The 23,302-nt window shown below is 35.9% G+C and overlaps 1 protein-coding gene across 3 annotated transcripts in view; it reads right to left on the bottom strand.

The window, feature by feature from the left end:
- Positions 1 to 23,302, bottom strand: part of SIPA1L2 (signal induced proliferation associated 1 like 2) — a 73,712-nt gene that overhangs the window by 14,356 nt on the left and 36,054 nt on the right. For all 3 annotated transcript variants that reach the window (XM_015622174.2, XM_015622172.2, XM_015622173.1), the window contains exons 9-16: positions 16,304 to 16,561; positions 12,609 to 12,692; positions 11,026 to 11,129; positions 10,693 to 10,796; positions 8,843 to 9,231; positions 7,138 to 7,362; positions 5,047 to 5,200; positions 2,834 to 3,053 (exon numbers count right to left, since the gene is read on the bottom strand). In XM_015622174.2, the coding sequence (XP_015477660.1) occupies positions 2,834 to 3,053; positions 5,047 to 5,200; positions 7,138 to 7,362; positions 8,843 to 9,231; positions 10,693 to 10,796; positions 11,026 to 11,129; positions 12,609 to 12,692; positions 16,304 to 16,561 (1,538 nt within the window). The remainder of the gene's footprint in view (positions 1 to 2,833; positions 3,054 to 5,046; positions 5,201 to 7,137; positions 7,363 to 8,842; positions 9,232 to 10,692; positions 10,797 to 11,025; positions 11,130 to 12,608; positions 12,693 to 16,303; positions 16,562 to 23,302) is intronic.

The following is a 23,302-nucleotide window of genomic DNA, read 5'->3' on the forward strand; positions in this document are numbered from 1 at the left end:
GCCAAGAATTTGCAAGAAAGGCATTGACTTGTACCTGCAAGTGCCTGGTAAAATCACTCAGCATGAACAGCACTGTCTCAGTCAGGGAATCCTTAATGCCCCCAAGGTAAAATTACAGAGTTCTTACCTACACAAATTCTCCTTTCTTGTTTAAGTTGAGAATAAGGTAAAATTAAGCGAACATTTCTACATTTCTGTACTGTTGGCAATCAATATCACTGGCCTGCCAGACTTTGCAATTCAGGCTTTACTCAAAGCAACTCTTTTTTTCTTGTCTTCCCCAGTGATAACACAATAATTAAAAAGTCCTATAGCTTCATTTTTCCCATCATCTTCTTACAGTCAACACTACACACAGATTAAGTTTCTGTTTCTTTATTTGTGTGGTCATTCTGTCTCATAATTCTGATTTCCCAGTAAACTGAATGCCTTCAGGGTCACCTATTACTCTTTGGTTTTGGTGCTGCCTTGCTTAGCTATTAATCACATTTTTCCTTGCTAGAGGGGCCTCATGAGATTTGGTGCTGCCACAGTACTTCATGCTGGATAATAATGTGCAAGAATATACCTTTCTAAAACTGATTTCAGCCAAAACCATGCAATTTCCACTGATATATATATATATATATAAACATTAAATATCAGTAAAATTAAAATGTTTTGAGATCACATACAAAAGACATTACTATGACAATATATGAATCCTGATATCTGAAACTATAACCTCATGTTAAAATTATAAATGAAAAAGAAACCTCTCACAACACTGCTGTAGAATGTAAATACATTCTAGGCACTGACTATGAAAAACCTTCCTAAAAAGAGCCAAAGTTAGTTTCTCATATGGAGATACTGACTAACCTTATTTTTGTAACATAGGTGGGCAAGCCATAATGTGGGGGTTTTTTTTCAGAGTGTAATTACAGATAACCAATGAAATTTTCCTTGAAACAAACACCACCAAAGATTCTATATAGCTGGCATTGATAAGCACTTTTAAAACACAGAACCAGAAGCAGAAAATAGAGGTTGCGTATGAAAACAGCATGAATTGCCTTGGATCAGTTTTTGACTGACAGGATACTGATTTCCTGGGTTTTTTTCCCAGTTATATATATGTGTGTATATATAACTTTCTGTATCTAAGAAGCAGCAAGAATGAAATATTAGGTGTCTAAGACAGAGCTAATACAAAAGCCATTAAAATATACTGCTGGAGGAGCAGTATAAAGCTTGGATGTACAGTTAATTGCCTTGTGCCAATCTCCTGAAGAAAAGCAAGCTGAAGGTCTCATCCCATTGCATGTTTACATGCACAAGAAATTGCTCTAAAATACATGGCCTACATAGAGGAAAACAAAAAAAGAAAATGCAATCAGGATGCCTAAGTGCATAAAGCTCCTTCACAGATGACAAAAATCTACTGAATTAATCTTCAGTGAAACAAAATGGATCTCCCTTTGCTATCTGTAAAACAATAAGATTCTCTTGGATTAAATTTATAGGAAAGAGTTTCACTCTGATAGAAGAATACTTTTAGAATGGCAGAAGGTACACCAAGCATGCATTCCCAGCTGAGGAAGGAATTTAGCACTCGTTTTGAGATACCAATTTAAAATTAACCAGTGCTTAGTGACCAAAATTCAGTCTCATGGCTGAGGCCACTCTAACTAGAAAAGTGTTTTGTACATTAAGCTTATTTCTCAAAATTAGGAGATGACTGCTAGCTCCTGAAGGACGTGATGAATGACAGAGCCTTTTTTATTGCTGCCTCTTTAAATCATCTGGCTGCATTCTCCCTGGACATGGGCCTAAAATGTCCTTAATGTTTTCAAGAAATTCACCCAGAGCTTCTGAACTATGGACTTCAGAGTCCATTTTTTAAATTGCGGTTAGCTGTGATGCAATATTAGAGGAGCTAAAAAAAAGAGGCTTTTTTTTTTCCAGATTGCACACCAACTCCAGGTGTCCACTATAGGTCAGCCTAAACTAACTGAGAAGCATATATATTCACCATTTTTTAAGAAAACAATTCACTCTAATTAAGTAAACAAATATAGATATTTAATCTAAATATACATATCTATCTGTGCAGATTTGTTGGTTTCATTCAATTTATTTTTTTTTTAATTACTACAAACTGCATAGCTCATCCTGGAATTACTGCAAGATAACCAGATAATAAAAGTCTCCCTTACGAAAATTTCACAAGTAAAAAACCACATTCATAAAACAGCTTTAAGTGAGAACCTCTTCTGCTGCCATTAAAAATGAAAAGTTATTTGTAAAGGTTTTACTAATTTGTTAAAAAAAGTATCAGCAAAGTCAATTTGGAAAGAGAAGTCAAAGTCAAGATTTATTGCACATTTCCTTTTAAGATGTTACTAAAAAGATCACCTAAACAAAAGCTGTTCCATTTAGCTATTATTTCAAACGTATTAGTGAATATTTCAATTATTCAAATGCACATAAAATAAAAATTAAAAAAAATCCAAAAAAAACCAGGCCAGCTTGGCTTAATTAGGTCACCACTGAAAAATAAAATGATCACTAGAAATATCTTCAGACTAAGTTTTTTGCCTATCAGTGGTTTCATGAAAATTCTTTGGGAAGTGAAGTGAATATTGTCTCCAAACATGATAAATATGAATTGAACTAATGGCAAGCATGAGTATGTACAGCTGAGCAAGTATTATTTCACTAGGACAACTAAAGCAGTGATTTGACATGCCTTAATTTCACCTTAAAAGTAAAGCCTCACTTAATACCTGGTGATTCGTTTGAGCTTACTACAAATTCTCCAAACTCAGCAATGAGAGAGACAATGACTTACTTCTCAGATTTCCCATTCCAGGAGTCAGGCTCATTCTGGGAGGCAGTGTGCTGTGATATGGTGGAGTAGTGCTGAACAAGATATCATTTGGCAAGGCCTGGTCTATCATTGAGCTTCGAGAGCTGGCGTAGGAAGATCCCCTTCGGTTGCTACATATGCTTTCATCAGAGAGGGTGCGGTAAAGTGTCCTCCGTGGGGAAAGGTTTCCATAGAATGAAAACTAAAGATAAAAATGACAACACATATTGCTGGTTGAAGTGATTCATACAACTGTATCCCATCATCAGTTCTTGGGAGTGTTTTTCTGGACAGGCACTCTGGAATACTTGAACTAATACAGAAGATCAGATATTTCTTCCACCATATCAGATCTACTGGGACCTCAAAAGAGTTACTGAATTGGATACTCAGACTTCCTCTCAATATTTTGGAACATATAACCATGAATTAATCAGATCATGTGTAGTTTTATTAATTGTGAAATGTTAAATGAAACTTCACAGCCTTATGACAGCAACACTTTACAGAAATGTATATAGGGTTACCCAACTCTGGCAATATATATGCAAGCCTACACATAGAACTGTTTGATTTTAATTTGAAATGACCACGGTTTAATGTTAAACATTCTGAACTGATATATGCTGCCACATAATTTATTGGATGATAAAAGTGACTTGAGACACTGCATCTCTCTGGATATCACAAAACAGGCTTAGAAAAGAGGATAACAGGTTTCAGTGAAAACTGCTTATGCATTTCAAAATGTTACCCAGACCACAACCCAAATATCTACAGTACAACAAGATGCTATTGTATTGTAAAGCTGGACCATACCACTTGGTAAGTAATTTCTCAGCACTGCAAACAGAGTTTTCTTTACATCTACAAGGCACAGTTAGTGCCTTAATTATTTTACTGGTTTACTACATACAACAATTACATGTTTTCTTTGCAATTAATCGTGTGTTCCATGTTCCCTTTGCAGAACAAATGCTTAAGAGGAATGGCTTTTGCAAACAGTGAATATAGCGTAGAATCTCAGTTATTCAGGAAATTAATTTCTGACTTCACTGTCAAAGGTAACTAGCCCACCAATATCAAGATCACTACCCTCTCTGAAGGCACAGCCACAGACTGTACACTGCCAGCTCCTTGGCTGGGGTTCCTTGTGAGTCAGGGCCCACTTGGTCTCACTTACTTAACTTTTGTTTAGATGCCTAGGAGAGGAAGGGGATAGCAGTCATTTATCTCAGCCACACCCCCCCTCTCCTCATTGATTCTTATTTAGGCAGCCAGAAACACTGGCAGTTCTTGGAATCTTCAGAAAACCCCTCCAATTATTGTATCAATCATAAATCATTAAAACCTCTAGGACACAACCCACAGAAAATCAAGCATGTATAATGCACACTTAACATACCACATATTATAAAATATATATGATCTGAATTTTAAATTCAACTCTGCACTTACAAGATTCCCATGTGTTACTTTTGTTCAGACATGATGATTATGCTATTTAGCATATTGTATAAACACAGTGGGTTAAGAGAGCATTGCGTTAATATGGAAGTGTGACAATTATCTCAAGTAATTTAATTGCTTTGTTCTTTATTCCACATTAAGCACAGAATTCAGAACCATTTACTGTGGGGAGCAGCAAATTTTAAGATCACTATCCATTTATTGTGAGCTATTAAGCATTACCAACTGTCTTCATACCATAAAGATTAGATCCAGGCTCTCCAGTAGCACTGACAATTATGCTTTCTGAATAGCTGCCACTGATACCTACATGAAACTGATATGGATTTCTAGCAGAATTGTTGGTACAGACTATTACAGGGCAGAGGAAAGTGGGCTACTTTTATTTATGTGTTTTAATATCATACAAGATGTACAAATTTAGCCTCCGTCCTGGAAAATGTCACTTCTAACCTTTCAAATTGTAATGAAGTTGCTCAACTTGCACTGACCTCTTGTCAAGCTAAGCAAAGGCACACTTAAACAAATACTGGATTTTATCATCAAACAAACATTTCCCATCCTTGTGGGAAATGATATTTTGGGACTTATGGTCATCCCCATAGAATAAACTTAGCCTGTACAAAACAATACTGCATTCTGTATAGCAATTTTGGGCATACCAGAAACCCATTTCTGAGGTTACTGAGGGACTGAAACACACAGAGTCAAAGAAAGTAGCCAACCTTTCTTCTCCCTTCCTCCATGGAGAGGCTGTCTGGCAGCATCAACTTCAGAAAATCTTCTTTGGACAAGACTTGCTGGCTTTCAACAATAGCATTCCTGACAGAAGTTTGGAGCGGACTCGATGCAGACACAGCATCAATATCATCATACACTCTGTTGAGAAAATGGGTGGTTTTAGCAAGAAATTGGATTTGAAAGGCTGCAATCATCTTCTGTCAAAGTGAAAATTGTTAGAATTATCTCCTGACACAACACACTGTTTAGAAAATTTTTTTGATCACTTTACCTTTATAAAACTGTTTGTGGGTATAAAATGAAATTCTGAAACCACTGAGAAACGAAGTTTAGGAATCCTAAAGAAAAATTTAAAAAAGCATTCTTCTAGCTTGCCTCTTTTTTACACACCACACTTCTCTATTAATACAAAAGTTGTATTTATTTCAACATTTCCAAAGGTTCATCACAAAACACTTTAACTTTTACTTCCATAGCAAATAATAAAATCAATATTTTATAGTACAATATTGCATCCAGCTTCACAATCTGGCAAAATTACTATGGTCATCACAGCAATGTTTGAAGTGTATTGACAATCAATTGCCCAGTGTAACTATATTTTATTATCAGCAATTTCATAAAGCTATTTAGATAAATTAAACAGGTAGTCTTCTTTAATTATCAGCACATAAAAATCTAGTTTTTTTATGACTGTCAAACTGAATTATTAACCTTCATCTCCTTCCAGTGAGAAAGGAGAGACAGGATTTTAACAGGTTTACCCTGAGAATGTAGTCGAAGAAACTGGAGATGGCGACTCACAGAGATCACACACTGGAAGCCATTGCTCACTGCCAAGTGCAGCCTCATCAGTGACTGTCTTCAGCAGAGAGAAAATAAACTTTGCTATGGTAAAGTATCAGTGAATTTTAACCTACAGTGGCACAACATCCAGCAATTGACCTGATATTCATCATCACTGCTAATTAGAGATGCTATTTTATTTCAACATAATTATCCTCAGATATTTTCTCTCTGTGATATAGAGAGCTTTTTCCTAGAAAGAAAGAGGTGAGCCAATTCTGTATGCCATGGAGAAATCTGAAAGTATTTTTTGACATAGGAAATGTTGTCATTGTCATATTCAAGTAATGGTTCTTGAACAGAGCTATCTCTTGAAGATAATTTGCTAAATTGCCGTTGTTTCAGTCTAAATACCCTGACTCATGATGCAGTTTTATTTTAAGGCTGCCATTCAAAATAAGGAGACACTGCTTCAGTAGTTCATTGATTTCAAAATCCAAAAATTTGTGAAAACCCTGAAGTTACCACACTATAATTCAAATACTACTATGACTGAAATATTTATGCAATTAAAATATTGGCGGGGGGAGAAATGAAATCACCTCTATATTAACACAAAGGAACACAAATAACCAGGACAGGAGGTTTGTAACATCTTCTGCTTTTGAAAACTAGGAATTCAAGAGCTTAATGTCAGATTCTTATTTCATAGCATATATACTCTAGCATATATTTTTAAATATGACTCTTGCCATAAATACACACACATATGCACAATTAGGTATTAGATAAAAATAACCCAATCCCATTAAACAAAGAATAATCCAAATTAAACGTTTGAAAATGCAGTACTGCATGTGATCAATTTTTTGAGATGGACAGTGGCTGACTATGGTTTATTGAGAAACAGCACCAAATAGCTTGTGCAAAAAAAGAGAGCAGGGACATTATCCACAAGGATGATTCTGAAGCCAGCAGGAATTTCAAGGTTAGTTTTAAATGCCAGATTCAAACATCACTTATCACAGATGCACCATTATGAAAGTATTATCTCTCTATATTTGAAGTACTGAATGTTTTCCTTTAAGTTCAAGCTTTTTCCTTCCACCTAAGCACAACACATTTCTCATGGACTATTCCAGCATCAAGATTCATTAGATAAATAAAGATACAGAAAAATCTCCCAGAACATTTAAAGGCAAAACAGAATTTTTCATTTCTTTCTATCCCATTTTAAAATTTATTTTCACTACCCTACTTCTCCCAACGAAGTAAAACAGAGTGCTTACTCATGACATTCTGAAACCTCAGATTCTTCAGGTGTAGGACTTCCTTCCGATTTTTTCCATCCAATGACATATTTACTCACTGCTCCTTGTCTGTGGTATGGTTTTGAAATCGACCCAGACATCTGCTGACCACTATTCTGCGACACTATATAAACTTTGGAGGTATCTAGGGAGCCACTCTTCTTCGAGCAGTGTGTTGATGGGCTTCCTGAATGATGTGACCCGCTGGAAAAGTGAACGAAACACACAAAAGGAAAAATTAAATACGCTATGCAACAACAAATCAGAAATGCTTTGCCTGGTATGTGGCAATAATTCTCACTGTTAAGTTTCTCTCAAGGTTAAAATCAATGAAGCAGAATTGGCACAGTAATTTTCTACACACCAACTGTGTACACATTAAAGCTCTGAGAACAGAATTGTGATGTGCTTCTAGAACAAGCAATATATGGAGTTCAGCTTGCTGAAATGCCAGTGCAAACTGATGTGAATCAAAAGAAAAAGCCTAAATTTTATATATATATATATATATATATATATATAATTTGTGTGTGCAATTTTGTGCACAAACATTTACATAAAAGACTACATAGGGAATTACTCTAATATCTCCCTAATCATAAAACCTATGTGCTTTTCTATTTCACAATAATTTTGCCAGTTGATGCAAGATTAGGCTGTGCCTTTCAATCAGACACACTAATATTAAATTATCAGCATATTTTACAGAAGTAAATTTCAGTTGAACAAGACAGTCCTCTGGATAATTTTAACATTCGCTTTTATTACAAGTAATAGCACTAGTAGGCACTAAGACATATTTTTATTGAAGACTCTGAAACCTATTTCAAATCAACTAAAGCAAACATTTACTAGAAGAATAAATTTCTTCAGAATAACCAAACAAGACAAATTCACTCATGTCAAGCTTATAAGGAAATCAGTATACAAGGTATTATTTGGTTATTTTCCTGTACTGATTGACACTGAAAACAGGAAAATCAGAGGGAAAGAAGAACAAACAAATTCCTTCTCTCCTTTAGAGTAAAAATCTTAACACACAGACCAAAGCTTCAACATCAAAGTCACCAGACAATGGGAACTGGAAGATAAAGGCAACCAGCTGTAAAAGTGTACTTTCAACAAGCTTTACAACAGATATACCACGCACATAGCTCATTGGTAATAAATAGAAAAGCTGAAAGCAAATCATAAATGCAGTTCAACAAGCAAAACTTCAAAGCATACATCAGAACAACGCAAATTAGGGGGGATGGTATGAGATGCGGTTTCTATGGTATGTAAATACCGTCCATTGTCCAATTTTTCTGATTTCCCTCAGCACTAACTCCAAGGCAATTTGCTACACTGTACTAAAAAACCCAAAAGTAATTGAAATAAGTTCTAGGTGCAAACTTCTCTTTTACTCAGGGACGTTTCCCAGTTTTAAAAACATAAGCAGTTTTCAAGCATCACATATAAAGCCTCCATCAGACCTGGGAGGAGGTCTGGCTGTGCTTTCCAGGCAGACTCATCAAAAATTGCTTGAAAACTGCTCACACAGGCATTCAAATACAACACAAAAACATAAAAATCTTTTCATTTTAGCTTCAAAGAAGGGTAAACGGAATAAAAACAACCCAAAAGGGTTATCTGCGTCCTAACCTACAATCCATGGCCCCGAATTTGTAAGAAGCGTGCCTACCTGGAATGAGAGGAGATTTCACTCAGGTCTCCCATGCTGCCCTCAGCCGTGTGACTGCCGGAGATCGCAGAGGCATAGCTGTGAACAGCATAGATTTTAGCTGGATCGTCGTCCGGCCCGGGAGCCTCGGAAGCCTCTGTCCACTGCTCCGTGTGGCAGTGCACCCCAGCCCTGCTGCCAGCCAGGTGCAGGGGGGCCAGCAGAGGAGCTGGCATGCAGGGAGCCGTGTCGATCCCGCTGTCTGTAGAAGCCCCCTTTATGTAGGTTAAGCCGAGCAGCTCGGGATCCATCAGGTCTCCGGAGCCAAAGTGCTTCTCATCGCTGTTGCTGGATGTATTGCTGGATAAGGTGTTGCTGCTGGAGTGGCTTGAACAGCTCTTGTCCCCAATCTTAACAACAAGAAAACAAACCAAAAAAAGACCCCCCTCAAATTAAATAGTAAGAGATCTATTTTCATATAAATTACTGCATTTGTGCCATTCAAAGACCATTTTATTCATTTTTTTCTTTACAGTATGCTATCATATAACTGCAAAGTATGAAAAGAGCCAATTATACCACCAGTTTCTGTGAAATGAATTGCACAGCTGGCTAGACACATTAAAGGTTGATGTCACTGCAAATAAAAAGGCTCTAGTTCCATCTTCTATCACAGATCTTAAAATCAGAATTGAATTTTCTGATTATAGGACCTGCTTAACATCCATAAAATTGCATTTCTGAACAGTTAAAATAAGCATTTGTTAAAGCTAGAAGCCTTGGTAATTATTTGTTTAAACAAGCTCTACTGCAAATCTGAAAAGCACCGAAGACTGAATTATTGTTGGCTTTTTCTCAGAGTGGCTGAAATATGCATTCTCATTGGATCAAATCCAATTGGATGTGTGGCTAGTTAAATTGAAGCCAATTGTGATGAATGTGTACCAGATGAAAGTAACTTAAGTCATAAGGCCCTAAACTAAGCATGGCTATTGAAGTGGAATAATTACATCAGACTTTTGTGCCAATAAAGTCCAGGGGTTTTGTTATTTACCTTTTAAAATAAATTTTATAGAGAGTTGGATTAACTTATGTCTGTGACAGTAGCCAGAATAAAAGCAGATGGGCTTCTACAAGGGCAAATGGACTTCTATTAGGTAGGATATAAATGGGAAGGGTGACTAAGTTTTTCATGAGATCCCTCTCCCAGCAGATGCTAGGAGATGCTGTTGCTCACACATAAAACGTAAGTTTACAAACAGTGTAGAGACTCCTACTACATATAGCAGGATTTTCCACATAACAAACATTATCATTATGTAATTTCCATCACTAGGCTGCTGAGGATTTTGCCATTACTGAAGACAAGCTACTAAACAAGGTAGACTAGAAAATCTGTTCAGCATTCCCAATGTACAAGCTACATTTTTATAGTGCTTATTGGTAATTACACTCCATGGGTATTTCATGTTAGATGAAAAGCGGTATGGTAAATATAATTTTATTTTCTTTTAAAGGGTAATTAAATACTCCACAGATTAAACAAGCCAGTATAAATGAAGCAGTAAATTCACAGCTGAGTGGAGACTATACTAGTTTTATATCCTCAGTGCCCCAGACCCAAGCTCTCTTGGAAATCTGAGTTTGGAAACACAAAGCATATTTGATTCAACCCATACATACCTGGGATAGCATAATCTTTGAGATTATTTGAGATAGCATAATCTCCCAAAACACACAGTGGTCTTCACAAATTACTAAAATGTATTTTAAAGATTTATTTCTGTAAATCCAGAATAGCTTTTTGTTGTTGCTGTTTTGGGGTTTGTTTGTTTTTGGAGTTCCGAATGACATCCAAGGAAAAGACTTACATGCGAAAGCTTGTTTGGTGACTCCTTGCCACTGCCTTCTTTCTGCAGAGCTCGGTCTTTGTAGGAGCTCAGGACTTTGGTTGATGGTGCATGCCACTTGGCTTCTGCCAAAAATAATGGAGAAAGGCACACGACTCAGCATCAGGTTTCAAACCTGCACACTCCTTGCAATCAGACACAGGTATCTTTGCAGAATGTTGCAACAGTCCCTGCTTTCAGTGGCACATCCCGTGCTCCCTGCGAGTGAAACCTCCACACGGGGAGGTGGCTGCATTTCAACAGGCACTGCACTGCAAAGAACATGTACTTGAAAGATACAGTGGGTTTCATTACCAGAATGTCTAGTTCCTTCCAAAGTTTCCTCTCGTTCTCTGCCTCCTTCACACTCCAGTGAGCCTGAACCTTGGTGATGTTCATGGAGCAAAGGGGACTGGCATCTTTTAATGCAAGCAGAAAATTAAGCTGGTAAGGTTTTTATCCTGTAAGATTAGTTACATGATGAAATATACCACTTTTTACTCTTAAAAGCAAGTATCTTGTGACTTTTTAAAATAATCATCACTCCCAAACATTCCCAAACTCTGCATAGAAATATTTACATGCAATTTTTTCAACAGCATACTGTTATATCTCAAGTGTGAACATGCCAAGAAGACAGCGAACTTTAAGAAGAAATGTATTCTTGGGGCTATACACCCAAAGGCTTTTGCAGTGAAGAACCATGGTAATATATGCTTAACCTCTTTGTGATCTAAGCCCCACAGAAATCAATCATAGCTTTGCAGGGTTTCACACTGTGAATATGTAAGTTAGTACCAGATCCACTGCTTTGTATTATACTGCAAAAGTTTAAACATCTCACAAAGCAACAAACTAAGACCTAGATTGATGTTAGAACTAACTGTGCTGGAAAAAATGATACAAGATGCATTTTGATGAGCTGACTGCCAAAAAAAAAAAAAAAGTTAGTTTTATTTGAATTATTAGCATCTATTTAGCTGCCAGAGATTTCACTGAGTTATGTGAAATTCCTTGAAGAGTCTACAAGATACTGCATATATATATCTGCTACACAGAATATCTTATCCACAGTCAATCATGCCAAAGCATTAATAAGCTTCAAGGAGTCAAGCTGATGCTTTCAATATTCACATTTTTTTTTTCTGAAAAGTAGCTTCTGAAAACCACTTGGCAAGTCTGGAATGCTTTTTTATTACTCCATTGTAGATACTGCCATAGCTCAACATTTTATAACAGGAGTGTTTTCGGCAGCTGTATATATACAACAAAGTCATAAATTTAAAGTAGTTTAGAACAGATGTCTCACAAAATAATCTTATAACGTGAGTTATATTTGGAGCATCTCTTATATACAGATAGCTAACTTCTGAAATTTCAATACCAAGGGATTAACAGGGATACAAAAGGACCATCAATGGGGAGACCATTCTAGGGAGAAAGAACCTCTGAAATTCCTACTTTTTTGAGGATATATGCTGGGGAATGGCTGTCATCAAAACATACACAGCAGGACATAAAACCTTCAAAGACCATAAAGATTTATTTTTTTTTTTAATTAAACGCCTTCCTCCTGAAGCAGGAGGAGGAAGTATAATTATTTTATTTTAGTTCTAAGTTACTAGCTGATTTCTGGCCCATTACTGGGAAAATAAAACAACGAACCATTTTTCATTTACCTGGTTTTAAAAGTATGATCCTAAAGAGTTAAATTAGGATGACTTTAAAATTGCGGTTGCATGCATGTTGCATCAAATATCAGTAAACCTGTGGATCTTAGAAGATACTAACAGTGTTTGAAAATAAAATCTAGAACAGACACACAAATTTTGCTTATGAAAGAAGATGCATGGGAGCTACTGCAAGATTTAAATAAAAATTTTTAAAATCACTAATACCCGTCATATCCCACTTGCTGTCTCCAGTGGCTGCTCCCGCTGGGTCCTGGGTCACTGGATGAGGACTGGTTGCTCGGAGAACTTCTGTAATGTTGATTTTAGAGTCATTAACAGTGCACTGAGGTATTTGTAGGGTTTCAGGTTTGAACTGGGCTGTGTTTCTTTTATCAAATACATTCATTTTCACAAATAATACAGATGTAGTATGGACACTTAGTTACATTCATTTGGGGAATTTAAAAGGTTTATCTCACTTTCATAAAACTTTAATGAGAATTTTAAAAGTATACCATTTATTCACAAATAAAATATTTCCAACTGAACATATAAAAAGGCACAAAAAGAGAAAGACTAAGTGCCAAATCCTATTTTCCTTAGATCTGGCTTTAGTTCTGAATAAGTGGGATTACTCAGGAGTCAGAGCAGCTGGATTAGGTCTCTAAATTCATGTGTGGGAAACTCTCATATTGGATCAGAAATTATTGTTACTTCCTTGGCACTTATTCCAATTTTAAAGACAGTAAAATCGGAAGAGGCAATTCTAATACTTTTTAAAAATTTATTTAATTAATCCTTTAACACAGAAAAGCAACAAAAAAAACATTTTCATGAAGGATATTATTTTGTACTTATTATTTAAACTCTTAAGCCTCATGTCTTAACAATGTCTCTAACCGGTTTTGTTAGATTTCCAGGGAGCTGAAATTTAATGCTTAAATTTGGGTTTCATCACATCCTTTCCTTCACTTCTGTGCATATCATTCCATAATTACAACAGAATTTCCTTCAACTATCTTGACATTATCTTTAATTCCCCATGTTTATCTTTTTTTTTCTTTTTTCTCCCACACAGAGAGAAAAACTCTTTTTCCCACTCTTTTTCTTTTTCATGTAGAAATGAATGTATGTACTCAGGAAAGAAATGAAGAGGTGTTTTTTTCTTTATGCAAACCACTTTCCCAAGAACATGAACTTTTAATAAGCAACTTTACCATTCAGCTTGAAAATTTTAAAACCAGCAGCTATTATATTTTGTTTTTTAAAGGCATTAGGTGTTATATTTTGTCTAATAGTCAATGTACGATAAATAGTGTAATACCTTATTTTTCAGCATGTCTTTCTCTGAGAAGTATTGATAAGATTGAGCCTCTCTCAATTATGTGAAGCAGTCAATAGATTACAGCTAAATACAGTTCCATGAAGTTGTTATTACCACCAAGAATTATGCATTTCATGCACAGATTAAGTGATCCAGCACTAAGTAATGGATAAATTATGATCCCATGTGTTTCCACTCTCCAGGCTGATGTTTAGGACATTGTCCCCAAAGCCAGGATATTGCTTTGTGCTGTTCCAAGGCTGAAATAGGTCTGCCTCCCATTTGCTGGACAAATGTGAAGCCTTTAGCCTAGTAAACAATGAGTGGCTACAGAAGGAGTGCCACAGAAATCCCATCAATGACTGCCCCACACAGTTCCTTCACACAAGAATTCCAACCATCTGCTCTCAGGAATGGATTCCACACTCCAGGTGATAGGATGTATCACACAAGTGTCACACAGGGGCTAAAGTACACAGAGACTTCTTGGCGCAAAACTCAGAACAGAGAGTCCGCCTAAAGCTTCGCTTAGGCACATGTTATGAATAGCTGCCAAAGAACCAGCCACTCTGTGAAAACAGGAGCAGAGCTTAAGGATACCCTCCTATTTTTAAGTGACTAAGTAGAGGAATTTCCTTGAACAACTCCAGAATACTTGGATTGCCTTCTCAAAGCATTCGATTCTCAGGAATTGTATTAGGAGCGTAAGCATTTGGCTCTCAGTTTCTAATTTCACTCCAGGGACTGGGCACCTAAATATTATGTGTCACAGCAGTTGAATTTTTGCTGCTTAAGTCTCTTACTATATACAGTACACATTTCTTCTACTTCTTCCTCTTTTTATTTCTAAACCAATCAATTTTATTGATTGATTGACTTCACCCTTAGCTCATTTTCAGATCAACTATTAAATCTTCCCTGTTTCATCAACCTGCTTCTCTCTGCTTGCACTCTTAAACTGATATGGGGTCTCTGACCCTCTAAAAATCTCTCCATCATTTACCTAGCCTGAGTATACACTTTCACCCTTGCAAGACTACTTCTAAGTACTAATCCACCTTACTTCAAACTCTTCTGTTTTAAGCTCATCTCTCTGCCAAATCATCAACTCTGCCTCTTCCCATGTAGAAAGACCTTGCCAATTAGGTATCTTTCTTTCCATGTTTCAAGACCTACATGCCAGAATCCATAATTTTCCTCTCTTTCCATTATTTATACTCTGCATAGTTGTCTTCCCCAGAATAGCACTTCTGCATTGCACATGTTTTGCTTAAGTAATGCAGGAATTTCTTCATGATAAGAGTAGACTCAGTCTAAGCATTTTTTTCATATGCTTTGCTGAGTGTTATGAGAAGTGCAGCTTATGCTTGTGAATTTTTATGCTTTTTGGAATTGAGTAGCATGTCAGAAAGCTTTCATTTCTGTATCAGCATACAGTAAGCTTAATAAAGCTTCATAAATGATTAAGTGTTTCTAGACATTTGATACATCTTTACATTAGATGTTATAGAGAATTTCATTAACAAGACATTAGGAAAAGCTTAAGTTCTATAAAAGTATTTAAATGCTTACAAAAATGCACCCCCCAATTTTTCAGGGAGTGGAGAGGAGGGTAGGGTAGAAGAAAACATATGACCAAATGGTCACAACTGGGAGTCCTCCTTCCCCAGACAATGAAAGACACATATTTTCAAATATGTAATACTATTACTTGTGTACAGTTCAGTGTAAAAAGTCATTAATTCTTTTGTACTAAATAAAGTAGTCAATGTGGCAATAGAGGCATTTAATGATTTAATCCAGAATTTAAGACTAGAATTTTAGATTTTTGAATCACTCAGATATATTCAACGTACAGTAATTATTTCCTTGGAAGTTAGAACAACATCACCCCATAGATATGGGAATAACCTGAAATAATTATAAACAATAAAGGATAGAATTCTGCTCAAGACATATGGTTTTCCTAAATAATTCAAAGGCCAAATATATTTGCAAATTTTTATCTTTAAAAATGATGTTTCATCTTATGAAGAATTATGATTAAATTAGAACAGAGCTAACATTTAAGGATACCATCCCATCATCTAAGAGGTGTTACATATTCAAATCACAAGCTCTGCTTTGTTTAATTAAAAGCAAAGCAAAACATAAGGGCTGGTAATGTGTTACAGAACTCTTTGAAACTATGCCAATACCTTGGTAGTGAGAGTAAAAAATTAATCTTTAAAGGAATTAGCTAATTTTATTTACATTCAGTATTTGTTTAAATAGTCTTCCAAAAGGTGGGGAACAGGACATGAGTAAGATCCCAAAGTTACAAGGCAGTTTCCCACTTCACTGACTTGGGACTAAAGGGAAAGGCCAGCTGTCCTCAGCAGTAGGATCCTCAGTACAGACCATTTACACCACAAACACCAAAAGTCACTTGTTTCAAGCAGACTGGTCCAGTGAATGCTATTTAATACAACCTCAGAATTAAAAGTACTGTCAAAACTCAACAAAAAGAAGACACCGAAGTTGTAGAAAGCAGAGATTTCAAAAGTAATACACATTACGAAAATGACAGCCATTAACCAGAGAGCGTATTTATTACCTTGCACCATCTGGCAGCTTTCTATCAAAGGAAGTGCTACGAGGAATGGCTGTCTGAGCCTGCTGGAGAAGCTGCTGGCACTGCAGTCTGTCAGATGTTCCTAGGATTGGAGAGGCACGAGAGAGAGGCTGCCCAGCGGGAGTCGGCACCCGATGCCAAGTGGTATTCCTTCTGAAAGGGGTTTTATACTCACATGGGGTGCCTTCACTGTCAAGTTTGTATTCCACCATGGGTATACGACAAAGTTCTGAACAACCCCTGTGGGACAAATAAAAATTCAGTCTCACAGAAGAGAACAGAGAGAGAAATCTTGCATTTTCAGTCAAAAGTATATACATGTTTTTATTTCAGGTACCCAAAGGTTTTCATACAGCACTGTACTTTGAACATTTCAGAACAGTCATGCCAAGCAGGTAGAAAACACTTCAAAATAAAAGATTTGCTGTCATGTGCTCAAAGATCTTTGAACTTCCTCCTTGCCCTTCAAAAAAGGGGAACACATTAAACTTTTATAAATTAATCTTCAACTTGAATTTTACATAATAAAAACCTTCAGAGTCATGCCATTTAGAAGTCATAAAGCACCAAGCTTTTCTAAAATGGCACAAATTTGTTTAAATTTCAGAAACAGGTTTGTCACTTTGCAGCAAACTAAACGTTTCTAAGCAGGATGGAGAACTCTCCTTTAGAATCCAACCTTGGTCCCACCAAAGAGCACACACAGACTACAACACCAATGATTAATTGGCACCTAAATATTTTTCCCCGTGTTTTCAAAGTGTACTTTCTAATGTCTCTTTTCCCAGGGATTTGTAAACCTGGAAGAGAATTGGGGAAGTGGAAGGAAGAGGCAACAGTCTGGCTTACCACCTCTGCTTGAAGTGTGCTTTACAGTGTGGTTAAACACTAACAGTATTCACAGACCATGTAAACCCAGGTAAGAGTACTGGTAGCATTCCAAAAATGATCCATGTGCCTGTGGGATATTTGCTGTATACTCTGACTGCACTCAATTATCAAGTGTTACTGTTTCAGAAATTAGTTAATAGAAGCTTCACGCACCCTTTAAGTCAACATTGATTATCACTGGATATTTTTTATATTCTCAACATTCCATCTCCATTATTTTTCTGATAAGCAGTGTACTAAATCAGTATCTATGAAGAGAACACCCTAAATACTTCCAAAGCAATACATTAAGTTTAAGTAAGAAATGGAAAACTTGCTCCTCTGTCTCAACTACAATTCTGCATTATTCCTTAGCTGAGTTTTGATCAACCTTTGCTTTTGTTGAAAAACCAACATTTACCATTTGCAACTAAACTAAGAACACCTAGAGAGATGCAATAGAGTGTAAAGAGGTTACAGTCTTAATCCTGAAAATATCTTGGCATAAATGACTTAACACAAATGTGCAGTGCAAGTAAATTGCATAAATTCTCACACATTAAATCACTCTGCATTAAAGCTTGTAAATCAACCTTCCCAAAGAATATTTTCATTATCTTTTTTCTTGTAAACAGATTAAAAGAAAAAATATTAGACAAAAAGCAAGCTGCCTTATTCAAGGTTGCTGAAGGGAAGACCCGACAGCAACTGTAGCAATTACATTCTATGCACAGTCTGATCCAGCCAAATGTTTCACTCTGCTGAGATTTTCAGTAGCAAATTGGCACGTTTATCCTGTAGCACTAAATCTCTATCCCTGGTGGCACTCAAACACATGAAAAAGAACTTAAAAATATAGATGATGAAAGTGTTGAGAATGGAGATCAATAGCCAATATAGGGTGGAAGACACCTTGATGAAGATGAGCTGAAGAGCTAGCATGTTCCAAAGCAGAACTCAGAATTCCTGGTTTTTCAATGTTATTATTTCATCAGAAATATCATTGTGAGATGCACCAATAAAATCTGACATGCCCAACCTCTGCTGACAAATCATAGTTGGATATGCTGGAGGCATCACAGATTTTTGCAATCATGATTTTCTGGTTTGAGCTTCCCTAAGGAGATAAAACCAGCCTAATAATCTCTTCTCACAGACAAGGAGTGGTGCTACAGAGGAATAACTGTTATAAAATTATTACATCATTTCAGAGGGTCAATTTGGTATATCTCTAGCTTTCTCCTCACCCTGAAATGCCACAGTTATTCAGAACATCACTTCAAACTGCCTCAGTCCACCTATCGATTTTTAAAACTTTTCTCACTCTTCTGAGAATCACATGTTGGGCTCTTAGAATGAGGAACACCATGAAAAAAGGTCAAGTTAAGAGAACTGCACAGAATTGTGCCAACTTTTCTATTGTTGAAGCATATATAGAATCTATTTTTCAGGTGTGATTTTCAACTGCTTATGTTCCAAGATCATTCTTCCCTTTATGCAAGTTCCTGCCTCATTCACTGCCTGCAGTGAAGAAAGTGTAGGAGACAACAGCCTCCAGCAGTGTAACCTTGATCCTTCTGTTTTTCTTTTTTGTTTTTAAGTACGAAGTTTTACATATGAGACAAACAGATCAAAGAATGCAGAAATGTCATAGCAAGGTTAATAGTAGTTTGGTGCACTGCACAACTTTTCATGTGACCATATATATATACAGTTTTCCATTATTTGATGAAGAAGTTGAACAGTTATGTAGGCTAAAGTTTCAATCTGCCTTCTGCTAATTTCTTAGTACTGTTTCACTCCCTTCTCCATTCCTATAGGCTTTAGGTATTAGAAACAAACCACCCCCTCCCCAACTTTTGTTTTAAGATATCAATTTTACTTGGTAAACTAATACCATCCATTTTCATCTTGGTAACTGAGAAAGTTTATAGCACGTAATTGTGACTGTAGCCCTCATTAGATACTCCCCATAAAGTACTCTAAATGCTGTAAAAATAACCATGGGTTTTAAAAGCAAAAGGGACTGTTACTACTATTCAGTTTGACTTAGCTTGCTGACTAATTAACAAAAGCATGGTATAATGACAGTAAGCAATAAGCTTTGCCACAATGAGTAAGAACTGAAAATTTTGTAAAATTTTGTGTTTGTTTGCATCAGGAAAACATATTCTTCCTACAAATGAAAAAATAAATACATTGAGGACACAGTTCCTGCAGAAAAAATGCTTACAAAACAACCTTGTTTCAAATCACTATAAAAATTCAACAGTGCTGCTTATGAATTCAAAACAGAGCCCTAGAATGCTTGTTTTAACTGGCTCAAAAAAGAATTTCCATGGTTTCAGATAGCTTATTTTCTCACATAAGGCTTTTAAATCTTAATTTAAAAGTACCAAACCAATCACTTCAACATTTATATGAAAAAATATGCTTCACTGCTTCACAAGCACTGCCTAAAGAACAGATACTGCAGTATATTGAGATAGGTAAAGTCATAATTGTAGCTACCTCCTATATCAGGAAGACAGAGAAGGAATTACTTCATGCCTGCAATCTCCACCTCCACTCCCTGCCATGGATCAAACTGTAAGTTATCTTGCATGAAAAAAAACAAAACCCCAACTAAAAAATAAATGCAATTTCCTCTTAAATATGTAATTTGACTTTTATCTAACTTTTACTTATGATTTTACTTATTCCACCAGTGCAAGAATATACATTGGCACTGGTATTGAATGATAGCTTTTAAATTTAATTTTTATATATTTCTTTTAAATTCACTTTGAAGGATACATAAAGATAAACCTCTATTTTATGGTTTTATGAAGATACTTAAATTTATGTTAAACAAGTATAGGATATCAAACGTCTTTTGCAATTATATCCAATACAACATTTGGAAAACAGACTCACACTATTTAACAAGCAAATGAGACCATATCTTAACCACACATCAGAAATTACAGCACTTCCTGCCCTTCACCATAGCTTGGCATTAATTAAATCAATGCTTCAATATAAAGCACAGACTCCTACTAATACCTTTGGTTCAAGAGCCATATTATCCTATTAAAAATTTGGTTAATAAAACCTACTCTGCAATTAAAGAGAGCATGCCTCTATGATACAGCTAGCAGGTCACGACGACATAATAAAATTTAAGAGTCCACTATAAAAATCTGCAATATTCAAATGTTCCTGCAAGGAGCATTATGTTCTGAAAGAATTATCAACCAGTCCATTAAATTTTTAAAACTACATTAACCAAACCAGTGTTAGTTTCAGAATTCACAGAGAGGCTCTGTAATAGGCTCTGTGAAGGGCCTACATTAGGCAGAGAGTCTAGTTAAACTTGGTAAATATCCATCTCCATGGAAAAGACAAGCTTCCATGCACCATGATCAGCATCCTGTCACCTTGATAGCTATACAAAAGCCTTTTTTTCTGCTAAATCCTATGACTATCAGCTACTGGGTACAACTTCAGTACTTGGACTCCAGCTAGCTACAGATTTCAAGCATGAACAATTTCTTAGGGTATTAACTTAACTAGAATTACAGTTTAACTCCAGTTCAATGTATTGCAAGGAGATGTAGGGATACAGAAGGAAGCACTGGTGTGCATCAGTTTATTACACTGATAAGTTGTCCCTTACTGTCACCATTTCAATACCAAATATCTAATCCTGCTCAAGAAAGAGTCTATCCAGCAAAACAATAATTGCATTCTGCTAACTCAAACTTTGTTTTTGAAAACAATCACTTCTATTAGAGTGCATGTTTGTTCTTACACTACAGCAGTGCCCAAAGTGACGCAACAAGCCTGAGGACTCATTGTGCAATCTATTAAATCCACATAATAAAACACAGATTCATTTAATATAATTATAGGGGTTTAACTGGAAAGCAGAATTTAGTAGCTTAGTTTTGCTGAGACTCAGTATGTAGTTAGTTAAGACCTACATAGATTTTTCCCTTCCCTAACACTGCAAAGTACCTCCTGGAGGTAATATCTCAATTCCACTGACTCCCTGTATCAGTTACAGCACAAGTCCAAGAAACTGCATAATACTGAAATGGTCTAAGAGAAATTTAGTCAAAAAGTCAAGACAAAAATTCCAAGTTCTGACATCTCAGAAATCTATTAACAGTAGTCATACATAATTATTTTTTTTTTTAATTATCAATTTTATATTTAAATAACTTTATACCACAATAGATGTATGAGATTGCTTACAGCAACCTCAGACAGGGCTGCTGCCCACCCTATCACTTTGATTCAAGGGAAGTGATGACTCTTACAGTCCCTCCATGGAGCTAAAGAGCTGAAGCTGTCAATCCTTCCTTCTTTAGGATAAACTCATTGTCCCTCTGATCTTTATTACTATTCAGTTTTAAAAAGAACCTTTGTGTTGGTGAGCTGACAAGCAATTCAGAGTCCTCCTAAAGAGCCTCTACATCTGTACTGTTACATGAAAAAGAGAAATACACACAGGAATTAGATGATTGTTAAGGTCCTTTCCAACCCACAACATTCTAGGACTCTAGTATGATTCCATGAATAGAGAGAAGAAAGAAGAAAAGAAAAAAAGGGGAAAAAAAGAGTCTGGAACTTTTTGCATCTCTCCATAGAGATAAACAGTGCTTTGCCAAGCATTTAGGGGTTTTTTTCTGCTCAACTGTAACAATTGTACACATAATTAACTTTAACAATTATAATTAACCTCTACTATAAGTTCATTCATAACTCAGTAAGAAAAGCATCAAAGACTTTATTTGTAAGAGAAACACAGTTAAGCATTTTCTCCCATTTTATTTTTTGTTGGGTAGAGAGGATTGACTTTTGCAAGTAGTACAGTTTCCAATTAGTGTAATTGCATTTTCTTAGTGATAGTTCTTTCAGTCACTTCTATAAACCATCAAAATCTAGACATTTCAGGTATTTTCAGCCTTCTTAGATTAGTACCAGGGGTGGTAATTAAAAGGTGTGGTACATCCAAATTCTGCTTTTACAATCAAACATTCAGTTTCAAGTTTTGCTGCTTCAACCTGCCTCAGGTGATGTTAGACTTGGCTTCTTTGTAGATCAGGTGGCTTAATTTATTAAATAAGCAAATAAATATTAGGAATCTGAAGGCCCTATGAAATTTCCCACCAGCTTATGGCAAACACCTCTGTGACAATAACTGAACTCCACCACACAGTAGCCTCTTCCCCTTCCTAAAAGCATTTTCCAAACATTCTATACTCTGCTGGTTATCTGTTACTTTTAAAGAGCCCCAGAAAGACAATTCTTTCAAAGAAATCATAGTCACTTAAGGGGAAGCATGAGGAGTGGAAAAGAAGTCATTACATCTATTTTGTTTGTAAGAAGGAGTTTGCAAGGTTCAAAAGAATAAAATAACCTCAGAAGAATTGCAGTAGTACTTAAAAATGGCCCACAGGCAGTTTCAGTCACAGTTACTAAAGTATTTTGATTTTCAAAACTACCTACAACAGCAGAAAAAGTCTCTTGCTTGTTCAGACCAACAGTGGAAACTACTGCTTCTACAGCTCTCCTGCTTCTGTTTACAGACAGCTCTGGAAATTTTGCTTAAAATTTTATTTACTTTCTAAATTTCCTAGAAATTGTTTCTTAGTTGATTTCTCAAGTGGTGTCTTTTTTATATAAAATGGTAGTTGAACTAATAGGTAAAATATAGTAAAAAAAAAATCCAGCAAAATCTACAGTTTAAAATTTAGAAGTGCTTGAATTCCTTGATTGGATTTGGCTGATTAAGGATATAGTGTCCTTGAACACTACTATAACACCACCAGCAAAAGCAAATTAGAATGAACATCATTATTCCCCTGTTCAAATGGACACAATCCCAAATCAACAATTCTGAAGGGACAGACCTAGCACAGAAACAACTATGACACAAGAATACTTATTCAGATCTAAAAGCAATGACCAACATATTTGTTCTAATACTGCTTTGTCTCTTAAAGAATTTATATTTTAAATAGCAATTTCTTCTTCCTATCTAAATTTCAGCCCAGTGTCACACAAATAATTTTGATTTCTGCACCAATTTGTGCATGATTATTTAATTGCTGAAGCAAACTG

The sequence above is a fragment of the Parus major genome, chromosome 3 (genome assembly GCF_001522545.3).
Source record: "Parus major isolate Abel chromosome 3, Parus_major1.1, whole genome shotgun sequence".
Lineage (NCBI taxonomy): Eukaryota > Metazoa > Chordata > Aves > Passeriformes > Paridae > Parus > Parus major.